At 40.5% G+C, this 21,006-nt stretch overlaps 2 protein-coding genes across 8 annotated transcripts; both read right to left on the bottom strand.

The window, feature by feature from the left end:
- Window positions 1-4,535: 4,535 nt before the first annotated feature.
- Window positions 4,536-11,465, bottom strand: fam167ab (family with sequence similarity 167 member Ab). 3 transcript variants are annotated; one of them, XM_028605185.1, is made up of 3 exons: window positions 11,334-11,465; window positions 6,439-7,010; window positions 4,536-5,336 (listed from the first exon to the last, which is right to left on the bottom strand). In XM_028605185.1, exons 2-3 carry the CDS (start codon window positions 6,883-6,885, stop codon window positions 5,073-5,075), a joined length of 711 nt encoding a protein of 236 aa, XP_028460986.1. In that variant the 5' UTR covers window positions 6,886-7,010; window positions 11,334-11,465; the 3' UTR covers window positions 4,536-5,072. The 3 variants fall into 3 exon arrangements, with proteins under 3 accessions (XP_028460986.1, XP_028460987.1, XP_028460985.1); XM_028605186.1 differs by lacking the exon at window positions 11,334-11,465 and adding an exon at window positions 7,259-7,528; XM_028605184.1 differs by lacking the exon at window positions 11,334-11,465 and adding an exon at window positions 7,272-7,528.
- A 241-nt stretch (window positions 11,466-11,706) lies between these two features.
- On the bottom strand, window positions 11,707-20,217 carry lca5 (lebercilin LCA5). Of its 5 annotated transcripts, none has more exons than XM_028606022.1 (9): window positions 19,781-20,217; window positions 17,451-17,881; window positions 16,833-17,074; window positions 16,283-16,588; window positions 15,608-15,745; window positions 15,385-15,481; window positions 14,424-14,560; window positions 14,113-14,317; window positions 11,707-14,027 (listed from the first exon to the last, which is right to left on the bottom strand). In XM_028606022.1, exons 2-9 carry the CDS (start codon window positions 17,851-17,853, stop codon window positions 13,132-13,134), a joined length of 2,424 nt encoding a protein of 807 aa, XP_028461823.1. In that variant the 5' UTR covers window positions 17,854-17,881; window positions 19,781-20,217; the 3' UTR covers window positions 11,707-13,131. The 5 variants fall into 5 exon arrangements, with proteins under 5 accessions (XP_028461823.1, XP_028461824.1, XP_028461825.1 ...); XM_028606023.1 differs by having other exon boundaries at window positions 19,812-20,217; XM_028606024.1 differs by having other exon boundaries at window positions 19,836-20,217.
- Window positions 20,218-21,006: the final 789 nt, after the last annotated feature.

The following is a 21,006-nucleotide window of genomic DNA, read 5'->3' as shown; positions in this document are numbered from 1 at the left end:
AGTTTCGGTTTAGCTTCATAAAGCCGAAGTAGAAACATTCTGCAATTACTATAATCGTCTATACTAAATAGGTTTTATATTAACAATAGATATACTCAGAGAATTTTCACCCGACGAGTTCTCCGTTCTACAGAGCTTTTTAACATCTTTCAGCTCATTGTTTTGGTTTTACTGCCTTTTACTTTACTGTTCACATTCACATGGAGATACAGTATTTCTGACCGCAGCAGGAAGCTGTTTCCAGCAACAACCAAAAACCAATAGATACACTGCACCATACCTGCCCAGCACCAAACCAGACAAAGTCAGTGACTAGCTGGATATGTTGCAACTAGTTGGACACATCCGCCCCAAAGTGGCTGAAAAAATAATTTTATGCAAGTTTGAACATATTCAAATTTGCTTCAAATATACAAAAAATAGTGACACAGGATCCACATTCAAGGCCCACTTACTGAATCTCACACAGAGCACACAGCCTAATCCCAAAATGAAAAGGAATCTGCAAGCAAGGGGCCTTTTCCCCAAATTAATATCCCACATAGAAAGCTATGGTTTAAATGCTATTTTTAGCTCCTGGACATGTTTAATATGTGTCTGGGAGCTGGTCCAAGTGTTGCTCTGACCTTTTAAATCTATTTTCCAACAACCGACACAGTCAGAATCAGTGTCTCGGCACTCCAGGGGTTTAATTGTGTGGTCAAGCTTAAGCCTCTGCAACGTGCCTTGTTTCTCCAACAAAAACAGCTCTTATTTCCAAACCATTAAAAAATGAAGAGTGCCATTGCTGGTGAAGTGTTTTCCAGTAAATCGCTGAGAGTGGTCAAAGTTCTAGCTTTGCAAAGTGTCACCAATGAGGAAATAGGAAATCATCCAGGTCGGCATGCAAAATGGGGAATAACCCATCGATTAAACTTACTGCATTTGTCTATTTATTGTGTTCTTCTCTGGGCCGGGGTGTTAAATGTCCCTTCTTTACACTAAATGTTTGCTTAGATGGGATGTACCGAGACACTCCTACACAAAGGCTCGGCGTGAAGATGCAGTCTGGGCTTCTTGCCAGCCTCACCCTGCGGTGAGGTTTCTGTCAGTCATTCAAGCCTGTGTTTGCAGCCCAGCGGTGGTGAGAACTGCATCTCTGTGGTGTTACATCTGTTACATTCCTGGAACAGGATGGCAGCTACATTCCCCGTCGTGAATATGAAATAAAAGCTCTTTGTACACAAAAGGTAAAGATAGCAAATAACTAACCGCATGCTTCTTTAAAATATGTAGAACTCTGAGGATATTAAGTTCCCTTAAACTGAATGCAGATCATACCGTCAAAGTGTTTTCCATAATTTGTTGTCCAAATTATCCTAATTTTTGCATCAGGACTGTGGCTTTTGATACAGTATCTGGTCTTCATGCTTCAGATTTTATGCCTATCAAGTCATTTTGTCATGCAGTTGAGATGGTTTAGGCATGTAATGGCAGGGGCAGCTGTTGGGCAGAACTGAGATTTAAAAAGTTGTTGCACAGAATTTATTTCATTCATCCACACGTGTAAATGTTTTAACTAATGGTACTTTTATTTAATTGAAATGCACTTGAGATGTCTTTGCCTCTTTTGTGATTGTTTTGTGATGGCAAATTGTTGTTTTATGTAGCATACTTGTTCTGCTATCTTGGCCAGGTGTCTCTTGAAAAAGAGATTTTATATCTCAATGAGACTAACCTGGTTAAATAAAGGTTAAATAAAAATAACAGCTAATTTTATTTATTTTTCTTTTAAAGTTTTTTTGGTAGAACAGAACAAAAGAAATCAAACCAAACCAAACCTTGATCACCAGCAGCTAGTTAGAAAAAAGTATGCGATCGCTCCCTCTGGCAGCCTTTCAGTCAAAAGGAGTTGTGGCTTTCAGCAGGGATAAGCTCACATAAAGCTGGAGCTCATGCATGAAAATCTCAGGCTCAGCAAAGTCATTCATGACATGGCACTTCAGGCCCTCCAGATGGAGGGGAACGGGTTACACTGACTGTCACATGCAAAACCTCATGACGCCCATGCTCACACATATCCTAAACCCGTGGGAGCCCCGTTGTCCCCGACTGTTTACACAAGTTTATAGTCAGTCCCTCCAGGATTTCGCGGCCTTTTTTTGAGATCAGTATGCCTGATTTTGCCGGAGCTATTGCAATAAAAGTTGCGATGTCTTTTGTATTTTTGTTGCAATGAAGTTGAGAGAGACAGTGAAAGTTTCAAAAAAATATTGTGATTTTTTTTTTTCTATAGTTCTTTAAAAACAAAAAGGAAATATGTTTTGGGTAGTATAAAACTACTCTTGGCTGAGTTTTCCGAGTAACCTTACCAAAAGGGCTCAGGATGCTGCACACTTTGGCATAATATGAAAATGGCCGGTGGCTTTACAACAAAAAAATAATAATTTGAATGAATAAAATTTGAACATGTGTCAGTGGCTTGTTGATCTTTACATTGTTAGTTAATTAATATCTTTGCCTGGGCCACACATTTATATGGTTTGATCAAGTACTTATTGGACTTTAACTTATCATTGCACTTGGGCAAGGTGGAGGGTGGGGGTGTGGCCTTGACCAACTGCCACTTTGCTCGTTTGAAAGCCATGATGTCTCGCTCTCTGGGCGGGCAAAGGAGAGAAAGGGCAGGTAACCTTGCTCCTTATGACCTCATAATGAGAAGATTCCAGATCGGCCCATCTGAGCTTTCATTTTCTCAAAGGCAGAGCAGGATACCCAGGGCTCGGTTTACACCTATCGCTATTTCTAGCCACTGGGGGACCATAGACAGGCTGGGGGAACGCATAGTAATGTTAAAAAACCTATAAAGTGAAATTTTCATGCCATGGGACCTTTAACTGTTGTTGTTTTTAAATGTGCTTTCTAAATGTGAAAACAAATATCCCCAGTGGACAGTAAAGACTATCTAAATTAATTTGGTATGGATATATGTTCATTAAAATGAAGCTACAGCCAGCAGCCAGCTAGCTTAGCAGAAAGACTGGAAACAGAGGGTAGCTAGCCTGGCTTTGTCAGAAAGTAACACAATACACCTACCAGCACCTCCAAAAGCTTACTAATTACAGTACATTTATCTACTTTGTTTAATCTGTAGAAAAACTTAATTTTAAAATGACAATTTGCAGTTTCATGGGGGATTATGTGCAGGACTTTTATCCAAAGCAACTTACAATTGCTATATATCAGAGGTTGCACACCTCTGGAGCAACTAGGAGTTACGGGTCTTGCTCAGGGACACATTGGTTAATGTACCACAGTGGGAATCGAACCACACCAAAGGCACGTGTCATATCCACTGCGCCATCGCGCCAAATAAGATGTTAATTAGTAAGCTTTAGAGGTGCTGATAGGCAAGCTAGCTGCTTCCCCCTATCTACAGTCTTTGCGCTAAGCTAAGCTAACTGGCTGCTCGCTGTAGCTTTATAGGAGACCATTGGTGAGATTTTGTCGCGAGGACAGCAAATTAAAGGCTAAAAAAAAGTAATACATCCAACTTCTTCATGGGTTATTTATTTCCAGTACATTTGTGTCATCATACTAGCACTAACAACAGCCCATTTAAGGTATTGGATTTTACCAAACCAATTTTAAGGTATTTTCCGGTCATTATAGGCTCAGTAACACAAGGTGGCATTGTGGCTCACTGTATAGAGGACACTATACAGTCTTTGTCAAACTGAGACAAAGACCAAAAAGCTAATCCTATAATGTTGGAGTAGTCTGAGCTGTGTAGACACCAGTGATAACCTCGTCATTTCTGTGGTTGTTAAAACTCTATTGGTACCACTGTTGTTGCAAACAAATTAGATGTGGTGTGTGAGAGAGCTTTAAAGCGCTGGTTTTGTTCAGATTGTATTCTAGTATATCTGGGCCACAAGGAGGGGCATCTCAAAGCCTGACTCTCAGGACTATACTTAACTCACATTTCATATGCTCACATTTCAAATGCAAACCCCCCACAAAGAAAAGTAGTATGGAATGATATATCCCATCATAACTGCAAATATAACAGAAGGCTCATAACAAGATCCACATAATCATGTAATTTGGTACACACTAGAAGACTTCAATGTGTATCCGTAAAACTAAACCATGGTTTTCATCCAGACAAACAATGCCACCTAAAATGGTTAGTTCCTGGGTGGAACTCAACAATTACAGCATAAAAAGGACAAAGCTCCAACCAAGAGCTAAATCCATCTTTACTTAAAGAAGCAAACTTCAGCAAACCATCATGAGATCCCCAACTAGTGCAATATGACAATCATTATAAAGAATAAATCATTTTCATCATAGTCTACAAAAAAAGCAGTCCTTGCTAAATTGATGCAACTACTCGCTAACTTAAATATGCACTGGGTATAGTATACAATTTGTATCAATAGTAAGGCATCTTTTTGCCTTTATCAAAGGGCAAGCATTTAAATTAAGATGCAGGATGTGGAAAAACACATATTCTTGACTGTCACTGAAAACATCATACAGACAGGTCTGTATACAAATAAATTTAAATATTTAATTTGTGCTTGATTATTTTAGTTTGTAGATAAAACCCAGCAAAACAGTCCCAGCAAACAACCAACATATATGGAAATATATAGGGTAACAGTAAAACCGATAAGGCTTAAAAAGTGGACAGGAATAAGCTTGAGATTTCTATTCTGTAGTTGAAAAACAGTATGTATTCTATTTCAAGTCATAATGGCCTAAAGGTCTAAACTCTTCTGCGGTTTTAGGACAGAGAGGTTTCTGTATATAGCTGCCATGTAGTTTAGTGGCAAACACACTATATATGTACCTACTACACTTAAATCCGGCTTTCTAAATAATATACATGACCTAAATCTCTCTCTTTGATTATAGGGACTGTAAAACGAGTTTCCATCTGGGTTTATCCTCACAACATTGTGGTCAAAAGGATTTCACCACAATCTAACAAATGGCCAGGACGTTCATGTTGCACTGGAGCAAAGATAGTATTAGACAGGCTTTTGTGTTTTCAGGATTTTCTGCCCGGAGTGCCATCGCTGCCACTAGCAGAGCGAGAAGCGTCGAGAGTTAATGTTCATCTTGGTGACGCCGATGAGTCTCAGCGGGGCCGAGAGGCCGAGCCCCGGGGTGACCGGACACTCACACAGCAGGTCCGACAGCTCGTCCCGCTCCTCCAGGCCAAAGGTGGCGTCATTGAGCATCCGGCGATGCAGGTGGCACGTCTGCTCTATCTTTAACTTGTTGATGTCGCTGCGGAGCCGCATCAGCTGCCTCGCCAGCTGCTGGTCCTGCAAGCGCATGTCTGTCTGATGGGAGAGAGACAGAAAACAGTGGTGCTCTAACAACCTGCTGATGAACTGATTCATCACAACTACAATTCTGATGACATAATGTTTTAGCCAAGTGAAAATACCAAATAAGGATGCTAATCTTTTGGCTGCCTGTTGGCAGATTTTCTTAGCTTTGGACAGAGCCAGGCTAGCTGTTACCCAAGCAAATTGTGTCCTGGCTATAGCTTCATATTTACTGTACAGACATGAGAGTCTGTAGAGATCATGTCTTCTCATCTAAACCTCGGCAAGAAAGCAAATAAGCGTACTTGCCAAAATATCCAACTATTAATTTAAACACAACGTTTAGTTATATGCTGAACTGTTTGACTTCTAATTAGGAATCCAACAACATATTATATGTAGTTTTCAATGATCTAGATTCACTGGAGGTCCATGCATTCAGTCCTTATTGTGTAACAAAATCTAAAAAGAAAACTCACAGTGGGACATCCACAAACAAGTTTCTTATCATAAGCTCTCTCAATTTATCGCTCTCGCGCCCACTGTTTATGTGCAAACGTCCGTGCAAAGATCGTAAAAACCTCTCTTGTCCATTGTCTTTGTGCAAAACGTTTGTTGCCACATGCTGCATGAGTGTGCGTCTGCCTCCGACCGTGCCTCTTTGCGTGCTCAATCCAAGTTTATGAACCGTGGGTGAATGTGTAGCGTAATTGAGCGGAGTGAAAATGATTACACTTGCAGAAACTGTGTGTAACAAATGGCTAATGGTATTGCCTGAGCCCCAATCAATCTCACTCAATAATGTGAATGGGAATCTTCTGGCCACTAATTGGACATTGTGCCCATTGTTAAATTCTAATTAGCTAAGTAGCAGGAAGTTATTTTCTATTCTGGCCTTTAACTGCAAAATTATAAGACTCTTCAAAATTTAAAAAACGTAGGCCTAAATGAACCGGTATTTAAATCTCAAGTATTAAGCCAGGTGCCTAAACAGGATCTTTGAAAAAGGGTCATCCACTGGCTGCAAATACTAAACCAAATGAAATATTGTAGAAACTGCTCCATATTTCAATGATACATTTGTGCATTGTAAAGAATTTAAGCAATGTCTCACCAGTTCTCTCCTCAGCCAACAGAAAGCTTCATCTATGTTCCCGAATCCCTTCAGTACACCTGATGGCAACTTGCACTGAATCACATCAGACTTCACTACAGTCTCTTTGGGGGGGACAATTTCCCCCTCAGGTTCCAATTGGATTGGGCCTTTTTCAATTCTGGACTCTCTGAAGCTTTCCGCCTCGAGTCGGGCTTTCCACTCCAGATAAGAAGGCCTCCTAGTCTCCAGTCTTAGTTTCTCCGTCAAGGCCTTCAAGTTCATGAGATGGTCATCAGTAGGCAGATCCACGTCCTCACCACATTCTGCTTCCTCCAGGACACTAGTCTTGTCCACAATAATCTGAGGAGCTGAGGGAGTTTCCATCATTAATCTGCTAAATACAAAACGCTCCTTAAAAAAAAAAAGTGTCAAAATAAAAATAGATAAAAGATATCTGCTCTTCATTGGTGGCCTCTTTCGTTTTTACAAATGACCATAGTTGTAGGTTTTTGTCCTTCCTGCATTTACTGTCTTTCTTTAAAGTTCCTTGATGGCTCCATTTGTGTTTCGGAGGCAGAGTATGTTTAGATCTGCAGGGGAGAGAAGAAGCAAGTTATGAAACATTTGCTGACTATTACCACTGGCAACCACATCCAAATGACAAGAGACAAAACTAACGCGACATCTGATCTGACAAGCAAGACACCTCTACTGTAGCACGACAGGCTCAGTTATATGCCAGAATAGATTATATCTCAGAAAGATTGAATGATGAGCATAATGAAAGTTTGTGCAATTTATTATTTGATTATTATCAAATAGTGTCAGATCAGCTCACTGAGGGAACACACCGCCAGGTCTTTCCTTTAACAGGAACAAACTGTTTCCATAACAACGACACAGGCACTGTAAATTAATCAGCAATTTCCCCTCTCGTCTTCTCAGGGCTTATCAACCAAACTGTGACAGACGACATGGCAGTGTGGCACAATGGTGGATAGTCTTGCTCTTTTCCAGCAACACTGAAGTAATACGCGCTTTTGGTTGTTGTTTTCTTTGCTTGCCTGGCACAGACACTGAGGACACCTCCAAACACACCTGAGGCGCATCTCCTAATCAAGAGAGAGGCGTGGGATTGGGAGGACACTCTCGACAACCACACCTGAAGCGCATCTCCTAATCAGGTGAGATCGGAGCTACATACGTATGTGTTCTGGGGTTGAGGACATGGGGATTCTGATGTGGAAGAGAGCGGAGGTGGTGCGGGGCTAGCGGGCGCACCCTTTGGGTGTGCAGGACGACGTGCAGTGGGTCTTGCTTGGACGGCGGAGCTGGACCGAGGTCAGGACCTGAAGGGGTGCTGGTCGAGACCTGTGGAGACGCCCTTTGGGGGCGCAGGACGACGCGCAGTGAGACGTGCGATAGAAGACGAGCTGGAACCAGGATAAAGCGGCAGGCTGTCAGACAAAGTCAGCTGGACAATACGGGTGCCACTGTCCCCCTTCCCCGCCTGACGGGGTAAAGACTGTAGTCCCTCTAAAAGGAACACTGTTTTTAAAGCTGTTTTAACTGTCTAAAATAAAATTTACTTTTGCTGCTACTAGTAAAAAATAACCCTTATAAAGACAATATTTCACTAAACCCAAAGTCTGTGCAAGTGCGTAATAAGCCTGGGGATTTAAAGGACTTAAAATGTCTACTTTGTGTCAAAAGTTTATTATAATATATAACTAATTTTATACTATATAACTAATTAAAATAGATCTGATGGAATGTCATTAGTGTTGCAGGTATTTGTTAATAAACCAAAGTATTGGAATTGAGACCTGATTTTGTCAAATGTAAAGTTACAGTGTCATCCTGAGGAGGGCATGAATGTCTGTACCAAATTTCACACTATTAATCCAAACGATATTTACTTGTCAACCTCATTATGGTGCTAACCTTTTTTTATATAAATTGCAGGAACGTCTGTCTGTGTGTGGGTGTTAAGCACATATCTCTCGAACCGTTAGTCCAATGGATTTCAAACTTGACAGGTGTCTCGCTACGGGCACGAGTAAGTGCAGTGACAAGTTTGATGTTGTATGGATTAGAAACACAAAAGATATCATTAAATATATAGGTAAAAGAAGCACAGATTGGCTTTTGCCGCTCTAGCCGCTAACCACTCCCCCCTCTCACACTGCATGCAAACACTGACTTCTCTCTCTCTCTCTCTCTCTCTCTCTCTCTCTCTCTCTCTCTCTCTCTCTCTCTCTCTCTCTCTCTCTCTCTCTCTCTCTCTCCGCACACACGGTCCGGTTCTGGTGGTGATTAACGCAGATATGTGCTGTTCAGCGATCATAACGGGCCGGTGGGTAGCGCACTGCCATGAGTTCATGACAATAATGTCCAATTACTCCACATTTTCATTTTGTGATTACATTCTGAATCTGCAACGTTCTGTGTCAGGTAAACCAGTAAGTTAGTAGTAGGGTATACAGGGGAGTTTCATTTGAAGTGGTTTAGGGTCCTTCTGTAAGTAATTTTGGGGTAGGCTACAATTTGGTTTTGATGAATTCTACAAGCAGCAATACCACAGGCCAAGTAATCGCCCGTTCCAAACAGGCACATTTTCGGGCACTGCACTAGTAAAGGAAAATCCAGGAGGTTACTAAAGTTAGTAGGGTTCTTCCTCTGGTGACCATGAATGTCTGTATGAAGTTTCACGGCAATCCGTTCAATAGTTGTTGACATTTTAGTCTGGACCAAAGTGGTGGACGGACTTACAGACTAACCTTGCCATCCACAAAGCCATGCATAACATTTTAAAGAAACCTGTATTTCCATATACATCCATAGACCAATGGATATACATTACATCATATGGCATCCAAATCTCAGTATTTAATTTTTTATTTGAACGGTTTAGAAACACTGGGGCTAGTTTGGAGGATCCCACGAAATAACTTCGGGGAAAAAGTCACAAACTAAATATTTAAAGCATCCTTTAAAATAATATAACAAACCTTACAGTGGCAGCAAAAGCAGACTTTCTGCCCAGTATCCCCTTACAAAGTCTTCAAGCACTAAATAAGGGGTTAGTGCTCAGTTATTCCATAATGGGCACAGCAGACCAGACCAGCAGTGACGTAATTCCCCTTGTCTCTAATGATGGGCTCGGCTATTCTGCAAGGTAAACTAGACCCGACTGTGCAGAGCAGCTGACTTACTGTACGAATGCCCGGGAATGGATCTTCTTATTTTTCCAAAGGAATCCGTGTCTCTCTGGAGACCCCATTGTTACAGGAGACCAATAAAAGGAGGAGGAAAATCCATGCCACATGCATTTTTAAAGAGTTTGTAAAGAACCTGTATAAGGAATTGATTTTAAATTGTGAATAGGAACTGCTGAGCAAAGAGGTTTAGAAAGATGGAGAGAGAGCTGTGATCACAATTAGAGTTCAGAATCCGAAGAGCAAAACCCCCAAACCAGGTTCTTGTTGGCTGCTTGATCATTTAACAGGCACTTTTGGTGAACACAGCCACTCTTGCATAGACCAGCAGGAAATCTTTATCGGAAGCCAAAATGTACATACCTGAATATCAAATGCAGTCTGAGGCAAATACAAACACTCACAAATTAGTGGGAAAGAGTACCATTTATCGTCATTATCCAAATATCTCAACTGGCATCCAAATCACCCAGCATGACGCATATATTCCTCTGGTTTTGAGGCAGCAGAGTTCGACTGCTTGGCAACATCCAGTTGCAGCGTTACATAAAATAAAATGTATGTTGTGGTGTTATCAGATGCCAAATCCGGGTCTGGCTAAAGAACTTAAGCAGTCTGACTCCTATCTGGCGCACGCAGGCAACATGACTGCAGAGTAACTAATCAGGCTTTAAACACAACACACCTCAGTTATTTACAATTAAAAGGTGTTAGATTTCAAACTGGAGGTTTAATTATGTGCTGATATATCCAGTACAGCAGCATACATGAGAATATGAGCATTTTCCATATCATCAGCAGGATCACAAGGGGACTCAAAGAGATGAGTAGCCTAACACAAAAGCTATTCATAAAGGCAAACACCCAAATTACTGTGGTATATTGGATTCTTCGTTATGGCAACAGAAACGTAATAAAACAGTCTGTGGTTCAACATTAACAGTCTAAACCAACCACAAATAAAGAGGGAAAACCCACACTGGATATCAGTAGCCTATCAACAGGTTTTATTTTCTGGTTACATGTTCAGAGGGAGGGATGAATGTAAATAAAAAGCACATATGGAGAGATTTAAGATACATTATTTAAAAAATAATCTTACGATAGCCTACTTTGTTACAGTATGTTTTCGTGACCATCAAATATGATTCCTTTCATCAAATCACACATACATACAGTAAACTATCAAGTCAACATATTAATAGTAAGAATTTAAAATTGTTTCTCCTAATCAACACAAAACATTCGAACGTTAAGCTATGTAACTTATAACCGCAATACTAGCTTAATTAATGCCTTATTCCCATCTCTAGGATATTTCTATTGACCTTATATTATAGTCTTAGCGTAACCCATAAATATCGGAATATAAAGTTGTGGTCAAGTTTACTAATTTCATACTTTTTCTCAGCATAAAGACAAAATGTAGGTTGGTTTCTTTAGGATATAACGTTAGCCTAGCATAATTTCTGTAAACAAACGACATAGCCTAATGTTAAATTTAACAGATAAACAAAGTGCTACTAGCTACGTCCACATTTATTTTTTTTACCCACGAGCAGGAGTTCATTTTAACCTCCTCTTGCTTTTCTGACACCGTGCTCCCTTAATTTTACTGTCTATGCGTGCTCCGGAGTGAGACACCACCGGCATCATCTGAAATTTAAACTGCGTGTGGCTCGGTGGCTCGTTTACCTTGTAAGAATCCCCCTGCAGCAGTCCAACTTGTAGTTCAAGCAGCGACATAAACGAAGACCATCTCGAGCCCGCTCTCTCTTTCATATCATCCCTAACTGCTACACGGTCCACTTGTTTTTTTAACAGAGAGCTACCGGAGGAGGGGCGGGAACATGTTTGCGTCAGGTTCTGGTTGCTTGGAGACGTCCCAGGAATCCCTATCAGACTTCCCGCCGCATGAATATTATACTGAAAGTGCGCCACAGTCTGATAACTAGACAACATACTCACTACTATCACGTATTTCCATTCAACAAATACACTTTTTTATAACAATACAATTGGACCATATGTACAAAAAGTGGAGAGAAAAAAAAAGCAAATAAATACAGACCGATCACCACAGTTTTAATCTGTTACAATGTGAAAAAATATACAGGTATCAATTGTACAGCTTATTGTCACAGTGTGGTAATAATAGCCTTGTGCCACATTTGGAGTTGTAATGTAAGTCTATAAGAACTTAACATAAATAAATAGATACAAGTAGAGCATTTTTGTCACTGGTTTTAGTCATAGCCATAGTATATAAGAAGGTTTTAGTGCTGATTGTCTGCAAGAGTGTGATGCTGTCATCACAAGAGGCATATCAGTGAAGGGGACAAGGACCCAGAACAATACCAGGCAATATTGATATGTACTGTTTTACAATATCTTCAAGTCAAGTGAATCAAATAGGAACAACTTTTCTTTGTTAAAACACAACATTTCATAGACTGATTTAATGTAACACAAAACTACACTAGCTTGCAATGAGGTTGTTTTCACTATTTAGCATACTTTGATAATAGGACTTTGCCATTTTTCTAAAGGGTAAATGAGTTCTTTGTAATGGGACATTTAATCAGTATTACTATAATATTGGTGTTCATAACCTGCAGAAAACCATTTTCATAAAGTTGTAAAAAAAAAAATACATTCACAGACGATCAGGATGTAGTTTAAACATACTATGATTGTCATATTCCTTAGTGGTAGATTATTATGGCATGGCCTCTAAAACAACTCCAAAATGACTGTGCCCAAACACATTTGTCCATATAAAGAAGCACAAAGAATTGTAGGATCCCAAACTATCAAACAACAGCAACCCCAAACTATTATTACTACAAAATATTCATAGTGCTAAAATGTGAAATGCAAAGAGACGTGATTTGCAGCAAAAGTCAGTTTCATTTTGACCTGCATTTGCTGATTGGACAAATATTCTCGGGGCAGGGATTCTGTGTGTTATGGCGCTGCTATTGTTGTGGCATTGGTCGGATAATCTAGTTATAGCAGTTATATTCTATCAGAAAAACTGGAAGGCAACCTGAGAAGTCTCTTCAAATGTAACAAGTAAAAGCCACTGTCTACACTGTGCACAACACTTACAAGTGCAACTAGCATTAAAACAGATCAAAGGGTAAAAAAATTCTATATTAAGTTTCAGCCATCCATGTGTCTACACACGTGCATCTAAGTGTTCGAAGATCACTTTAAATTACAGATTTTCTATATGAAACCTTAAAAACAGTCACACAAGTTAAATGTTTTATCATTTATATTGTCATATAGTATTTTAGATTCTTTGCAGAAACCTTTTTTCACTTCTATATTCGGTTCTGTTGATAATTTAAAAATGTGTATTGGGAAATCAATAGTGTTCAGACTTGGATATACAGACCGTGTTCATCACTCCATCTCTTATTTTGGAGATCACCTCACGGTTATCATTGATGGCCTTCTATAAGACTACCTCAAATCTGAATTAATTTCATAATGTAAGTTCCTCTATGTCATCATCAAATGAGGTGATGGCACGGATGGCAGGCCTGCTCTCTGCCACGTGCAGGGTGTTCAGGGAGGATGCTGGAGGGGTGGAAGACCCTGAGTTGAAGCTGAGCAGTCCTTCCCTTCTTGAACGCACTCCATTGGTAGTTGGAGGACTGTTAAGGACCTCCATTTTATTGGAGGTGCTCGCACTGTCACAAGCAGGTGTTGCCAGGGCACCAAATAGCTGCTGCATGAGACTAGACTTCCTCTCCTTCCCCGACCCTCTTTCTGTCTCCTTTTCTTTCTCCGTCTCCACCCCTCTAAAAACACCTATTGCTTCTAATGCAGAATCCCTGTCCTCTTTGGGCGGAGGTGGTGGGAAGCCTGAGGAACCTCGAGAAGCTGAACGCCCGAAAGAAGGCGCGTAGCTTCCAAATGCCAAGTCGTCACTGGAGATTTGGGTCCGCGGTGCTCTCCTCGCTACTCCTGTTGCAGCAGCTCCACCCTCCATGTCTGATCTTCTCCTTCCGCCTTCCCCGCTTCCAGCACCAGCGCGCAAACTGGCCGAATCCTCTGATTCGGTGTGGTTAAAAATGGAAGAGTTAAGGTTCCTCTGCTGAGGAGAAGAATAGTTACTGGTAGCCTTAGAAGGACTAGACTCAGCAAACATGGTGTCCTGGGTTCTGTTGTCTTGACCGTCTATTTCACGCATCTTAGCCAGCAGCTGTTCTTTTTTACGGCGTGCTTCCGCTGCTGCCTGCTGATTGGCCAGAACCTCCTGGTTCCACCTCTGCACCTCTTCCTGGACATGGCCACGCTTCCTGTTGTTCTCTTCCTCCTGGTTTAACAGGGAGCTTGTCCTCTTTCTATCTTCTTCCTCTTTTGTTTTCTCCCAGCCTGTGGACATAAGACAAATCCCTTACCGTTTTTGTACTCTTTACTAATTTTCTCAATGCAATAGGGATGCGTATGCTTATTTTACCATCTCTTAGTCTCTTTGCCTTCTCCTCAAGCACATTAAGCTCCTCTTTGAGTTGCCGCTTCTCCTCTCTCTCCAGCTCTTTATCTTTCTCCTTCACCAACTCCTCCTCCTTGTCTCTGTCTTTTTCTCTGTCTCTCGTCTTCTGCTGTTCCCACTTTTGATGTCTGTCTTCTGTCTCTGCCTGCCTGTCCACTCCGTTGAGCTCCTGCTGACGTAAAGTGATTGAGATTAAGAGGCATAGGAGGTGTGTGATAGACAAAATGACTGACTGAAGAAGTGTGGACGTGGGGGGTGCAGTGGAGTGACTTTACCTTGAGTGATAGGTATTCGTCAGGTGCATGTTCAATGTACTCATTGGCATCAGTAATAGCAGGGGGAGGTGTGGGGAAATCCACACTGGACATCCTGTCTTTAGTCTGCACTGCCTTGGTGCTGCTCCTGCTGGGGACTATGTATGAAACAAAAGCATGATTTATTTTCATAACTATTTTCATAACTATTTACATTGTAGATTCTCACTGAAGGCATAAAAACTATGAATGAACACATATGGAATTATGTACTTAACAAAAAAGTGTGAAATAACTGAAAACATTATTCGTCTTATATTTTAGATTCTTCAAAGTAGCCACCCTTTGCTTTTTTTATTAATAAGGGAAAACATTCCACTAATTAACCCTGACAAGGCCCACCTGTGAAGTGAAAACCATTTCAGGTGACTACCTCATGAAGCTCATTGAGAGAACACCAAGGGTTTGCAGAGTTATCAAAAAAAAGCAAAGGGTGGCTACTTTGAAGAATCTAAAATATAAGACATGTTTTCAGTTATTTCACACTTTTTTGTTAAGTACATAATTCCATATGTGTTCATTCATAGTTTTGATGCCTTCAGTGAGAATCTACAATGTAAATAGTCATGAAAATAAAGAAACACATTGAATGAGAAGGTGTGTCCAAACTTTTGGCCTGTACTGTATATATTTATATTTATTTATGTATGTATATGTATGTATATATACACAGTATATGTATTAGTTCATTTTATGTATTCCAAACCATACCTTGATACAGAGCAATAGTTTCATGATTAATATTTATTAGAATCCATGTTCAACAACTTTTTAAAACTATTTCAATATGCATGAACTATGACAAGCTACGACACACCATTTTTGATTTCCCTTTTACTCTTCCAGGTTTGCCATGAGCACTGTTTAAGATTTTGTGATGACAAATGAGCTTCTATCTACCTAAACTAATATTAGGCATTACCTTTCCGCTTTGTGCCACTGTCAACATCTTTCCTAAGTGCGGGTTTCATCTCGCGGTTGGCATAGATGTTCTTAGCATCTAGTGCTCTCTCTTTCTCCTGATAACAAAACATATCAACAAAATGAAAGATTTCATGCAATGCTGCTTTTTATACCCAATCATGAAGAAAGACACAGCTGGTTTCAGCTGGTATTTTTAAGTAGATTTTTTTCTGTATTTGGACCTTGAGTTTAATGGTCAGTCGTTCCAGCTCCTCCTGCAGCGTCCTGATCTCTTCCTGTGCACTGATTGTCTTCTTCCTCTCTGCAGCCAGCTGCCTCTGGTAACTGCTGTTGCTCAGCTCCACGCTACGCTCCAGCTCCTTCAAACACACGGACAACAAATACACTTTTCCAGCTGCCGCATTACAAAAAGGAACTCAAGTCTGATGATGACATTCGGTTTGTATGCTTGTCAGAGAACCACACAGATTTGGAGCAAATGAGCGTGTGTTGTCTGCAAGTGATTGTTTATCTAACTAGTAAAAGTAGTATAACCTTGTAAACCAAACACCAATTATTTGTTACCAAGGAGCCAAATCTGTAAGCCGCATTTCAAGAAGACAAAGATCATGTAAAGAAATAGTTTATTATAGGGCAACTTTTATCAAATCTGAACAGTCACTGTCAGTCACTGACCCAACAGCCAATAATGTGAAAATACCCAATTTATTTACAGATATTGTAAAACTGAAAACCGGACCCATTTACGCAATTTCCATTGAATGAGATACAATTCAGAGGCTCTCAAATGTCCGTACAGGTAAGAGTAAGTAATAGCAGCACTACATTCTACAGTATCTGCAAAGCTCAGCATTGTCGATAAAGAGCTAAATAAATGAAATCTAAAATAAATGTACCTTAATCTTGCGTTCCGCCTCTTGTGCCCGGGTCTTCTCTTCCTCTAGCCTGTGGCTTAGCTCGTCTCTGGTTCCTAACTCTCGCTGGTCGACCAGCTTCTTCAGCCGCGCGATTGTCCCCTGACTCCTCTGCAGCTGCTCCTCGCTGTCCTTCATCCGCCGCTCGGCTGCCCGCTCCCGCTCTTGAGTACGCCTGAGCCGCTCACGCAGCACGTGGGTCTCGTTGTTGTGGCGTGACAGTAACTGGGAAATCTCGCTTTCTGTGTCATCGTAGCGATGCAGGGCTTTTTCTTGACGCACTTGAAGCTGCAGCGTGGAAAAGATGAAATTCAATTTTAGAACGCCACAGGTGTTGAAGATGATGAGAAAACTGATTGTAAAGGTGAAAGATTATGTGATTGATTTTCCTGCTAAGATGTGTGTGTTTATGTTTTCTTTCTTCTGTTTTTTACTATAAAACAGCAGTACTGGACACCAAAATCTGATATTGTTTAATTAAAACAGTCTCTCTATATATTTAACCCAAACTTAACTAGAGGGGTAGGCCTACCTGTCTGAGAACTCGATTTTCCTTCTGTAGCTCATCAGTGCGCTGTTGCAGCTCAGCAAGGGAGTTACGCAACTCATTGATCTTCAGCAGGCGGGCTGAAAGCATCCTCTTGGTGACCAGGTCCAGGTCTTTAGGCGGTGTGGACTCCTTGCTTTGTGAAAGCATTCCCCTGCGATGCTGCTGGCTCAGAGGCTGGCCACCTGGACGCTGTGGGCGAGACACACCCCGGCGCCCCACACCAACTGCCAGGTAGAGAAACACACATGATGTAGAAAGAATTTAAAGGCAATGACAATAAAGACTTTTATAACACATGGACACGTGCACTAGTAGTGGTGAATAGAAAGTAAGGTTAGGGCTACAGACTGATCAAAATCAAACTTTATTAACATAACTAGTGTGTTAAGAACTTTTACAATATTCAAATGGAAATTGTATTTATTTGTATCAAGTTCAGGGTGAAAAACAGCTCATAAAAATCTACATGTCTAAAAGGAGAACTTTTGTTAAAATCTGCCTTACACTGCCATCATCTGGACAGTAAATGAAATGTAACCAGTGAGGGTTCCGTTTCATTCATTCATCATCCATACTTGATCATTTCCTTGCTTTACATACCTGTCTTGTAGAGGGGGCTGTTATAAATCCTCTTTGCCCGCAGCCCCCGCACCCCTTTTTGAGGAGTAGGGGATGGAGTCCGGGACTGGGAGTATGGTGAGATCGAGCGGTCTGAAGGAGACTCATTCTCATAGTCCTCTGAGTACAATGACCGACTACTTCTCTGTCCCTCTTCATCTGATATCTGGTCCCGGTCTGGATCTGAACGGCATGTTCGGGTTTTGGATCTACTCTCAACACAGCTGTCTTTTTCCCCTTCATCCCGGATCTTGTCCCGGTAGTTCTTTTTGTGTTTTTGGAAAGATGATGCTCGGGAATCTTCCTTTGTACTCTGGAGTGACTGGCGACTTTCAATAACATCCCGATTGTCTTGATACGGATCAGATATGTTTTCAGATTCCATGTTGTCACTTTTGAGAAGAAACGCTGTGCTGAATTTAAACACAAAAAGTGGGAAAGAAACATGTCAGACTTTGAATTAAATTAGGGTTACAATTATAGTAACAATTTAACAATAACAAAGCCTTACTTGGACAGGATGTACCTTAGCTGATTTAACAAACTTACATTAATAGTCCCCTGGTAAACGGACATCAACATTTGTAATGTGCAACCCAGGTGACATTTTTTTTTTTATTCATTCAAAACAGTAATAAGAAGCTCGGCCAACTGGTTTGTCTTAGGTTTTCCGTATTGTGTGTCTTGGTCACTAAGCAACAACACATGAGGTGGAATTTTCCATGAGGCTGAATGATGTATGATATCACTAGTCAACACTACTGCTGCTACATTGAAAATACTAGCTTGCTTCCATCTGCCCTGGTGACTTATTAAACAGCCAGATTATTATTTCTGACTGCAATAGGATATGGATAGGAACACACACTCAAGTTCAAATAGTACAGAAAAAGAGGAGGGGAAAAAAGCATTCAGGTGTTGTTACCTGATGTTTTTATTCTGCTGATTGTAGCGTTACATATAAAATATATTTTGTACACATATCTTTTTATTTTTTAAGTAACTGTTTGTATCTATTATAATTTTGGTCTTTTATGATACCAGCCTAATGGGTAGGCATTTTTAGTTTTTCTACATTGAGCAAATACTATATTAAACATTTCTACACATTTGCCCGACTCATTTCCTATGTGAACAAAGGCCCATGTGTTAAAAATAGTCTAGCAACTCCAGATTTTCTAGTTGCTGAGATCAAACAACCTTGAATAGTTGAAGAATAAATATAGAATTCAAGACTAATAGCGAGTACACGCTTTGATATTTGTGCTTATGGCATGTAAAGGTCATGCAGTCATCTGGCCCTTTCATCAGCCCTGACAATAATAGAATCACTTGACAGGCAAGTATCTATGGAAACAACAGTACACACCCTAATACAGTGGTTTTCAAACAGGGGTTCTTAAGGAGGTTCCAGGGGGTCCCCATTAAAAGGGGAATTCATTTTTCTTTTTTTACAATAATTCCATCCATAAGTAACACAATGACAGAATGCATTAATATTTTGGTATTCAGTTTCCTACACTTTCTGTAATAAAACATCTAAAAGCAAAAAGCCTACCAGATGGGGGTCCGTATTCTAATTTGTGTCAGTTTAGGGGTCTTCGGCATAAAAAAGTTTGAGAACCACTGCACTAAATTTGGTCAAATATTTTGTTGACAACAAATGTTGACAAAAAGTGATTTCATTATATGAATTACCATTATTATCAAATATGGCTGGGTGTATAGGAGTATTAAGGTCAGCTTGTTGTAACATATCTCATTAGATTGGTTCCATTATATCCCCATCATCTCTGCTGACATCATCATTCACATCTTCCGTTTCATCGTGCTTATGTCTGACTGTCTCCGTAGGCTTCTGATAACTCTATTATAGCTGAGAGAATATATGCAGTCGGGTCACAAGCTCTCCAGCTAGTGAAAACAATTATTCAAACAGATGCGTGTTATCAAGGGCTTAATATAGCGCTACTACAAGCTTCCTCTGGCCTGTCATCTGTGTGACACGCACAGATTGGATTACAGTAGGCCGTCTGCTGTTGACAGGTGTATTGTTGTGAGACTAACTGTCAGGTAAAAGCTACAATGTGGCTAGTAGGTTAATGGGCTCTATACTCAAATGCAACATGATAAAATAGACGTCAATAAGAGAGAAGTAGCTGAGTTAGATGAGGTTCCAAACAACATTCAGCGTATTTGCATTGGCAAACGTTAGCCCCAAAGGGGTTATAGAAAGCTAACGGTGATGGAGGACTGACTGATAATAATAGGTTATTAGCTTAGCTATAGCAACAACACAAAAAAGAGACTACCATCAACAGGTGGAGTGTGTTTTAACGTTACCGCTCGGCGTCTGCTGGCACCAACCTGTCCGTTTTCCGCGTTTACTCTTTTAAATCTTGCCAACTGGTTTACCTTTAACTTTGTAGCAATTCACGGCTTGTTGTTTGGACTCGATCGACTAATGTTAGCTAACGCTACATAGCTTCAACTATTAGCTAGCTAGCTAGCTAGCAAGATACTATGAACTTAAGCTAACTTAGCTAGCTACCGTTACATATAAGAAGTCATAACGTTAGACGTCCGCCCTATTTGGAAACTGTCATGGCTATCTTTTTTTAAGTGCGTCGTCCTGTAACTATCCACAGTAAAACAGCAAGCCGGAGTATAATCCTGACAGTCAGGTCAGAGGCGTTCAGATGCTATTTATTTGGTCCACGCCTTGCTTGAGGTTTGCTCCATTCCTACCCCTGACGCCGCACCATGGCAACCGCAGCATTACCTGCAGTACCACTTTAACGCCAGAGTGGCGCTGTAGTGCATGGTTTTAACTGTGCTTTTTCAAGATGTACAAACCATAGACTAATATTATAAGGCTATGGTACAAACGTGGGGAAAGCTTATGCTGGGAAGATCAGTTAAAGAAAACAGTATGTAGAAAATCGAAGGGACATATTAAAATATAATAATATTAATATGTCATCTGACCATCTAATATAATATGATTGATACATAATTGTGCAATTCATATTTCAATTGTGCTAAAGTTTTTAGAATGTGTGCATATAGAATGTTTGTCCCTTCAAGACCATTTGCTTGGTGTTTGAGATTTATGTCATGAGCCATAGTGCTATCTGGGCATCTGTAGCATACCATTGTCACAAACTGGACAGAAAACAACCTTGCTGCCAGAATCCTGAGAACTAGACCAGAATCCTGTTATCAACCCCTAGTAGCCTACTGTACCTGAAACTGACGGAGGTTACCAGTCTGAACTTGGGCCTCATATATAGTTCACAATTTGTTGAGCTCAATTGGCTCCCTGTTGAGTCTCGTGTTATTTTGTCAAGGCTGACCATGATCCATGACCACGATCCATAAAATATTGTCAAATAGTGTTCCAATTGTTTTGTACACACACAGTATACTCGTGGCAGCATATCAGACCTGTGTCCTTATACATTTAAGACAGTGTTAGGGAAAGGAACCTTTGCTTATATAGGGGCAGTTCAGTGGAACAAGTTAGACCGGCAAATTA

This window comes from Perca flavescens, chromosome 18 (assembly GCF_004354835.1).
Source record: "Perca flavescens isolate YP-PL-M2 chromosome 18, PFLA_1.0, whole genome shotgun sequence".
Taxonomy (NCBI): Eukaryota; Metazoa; Chordata; class Actinopteri; order Perciformes; family Percidae; genus Perca; species Perca flavescens.
This window is presented reverse-complemented; position numbering and strand designations above follow the sequence as displayed.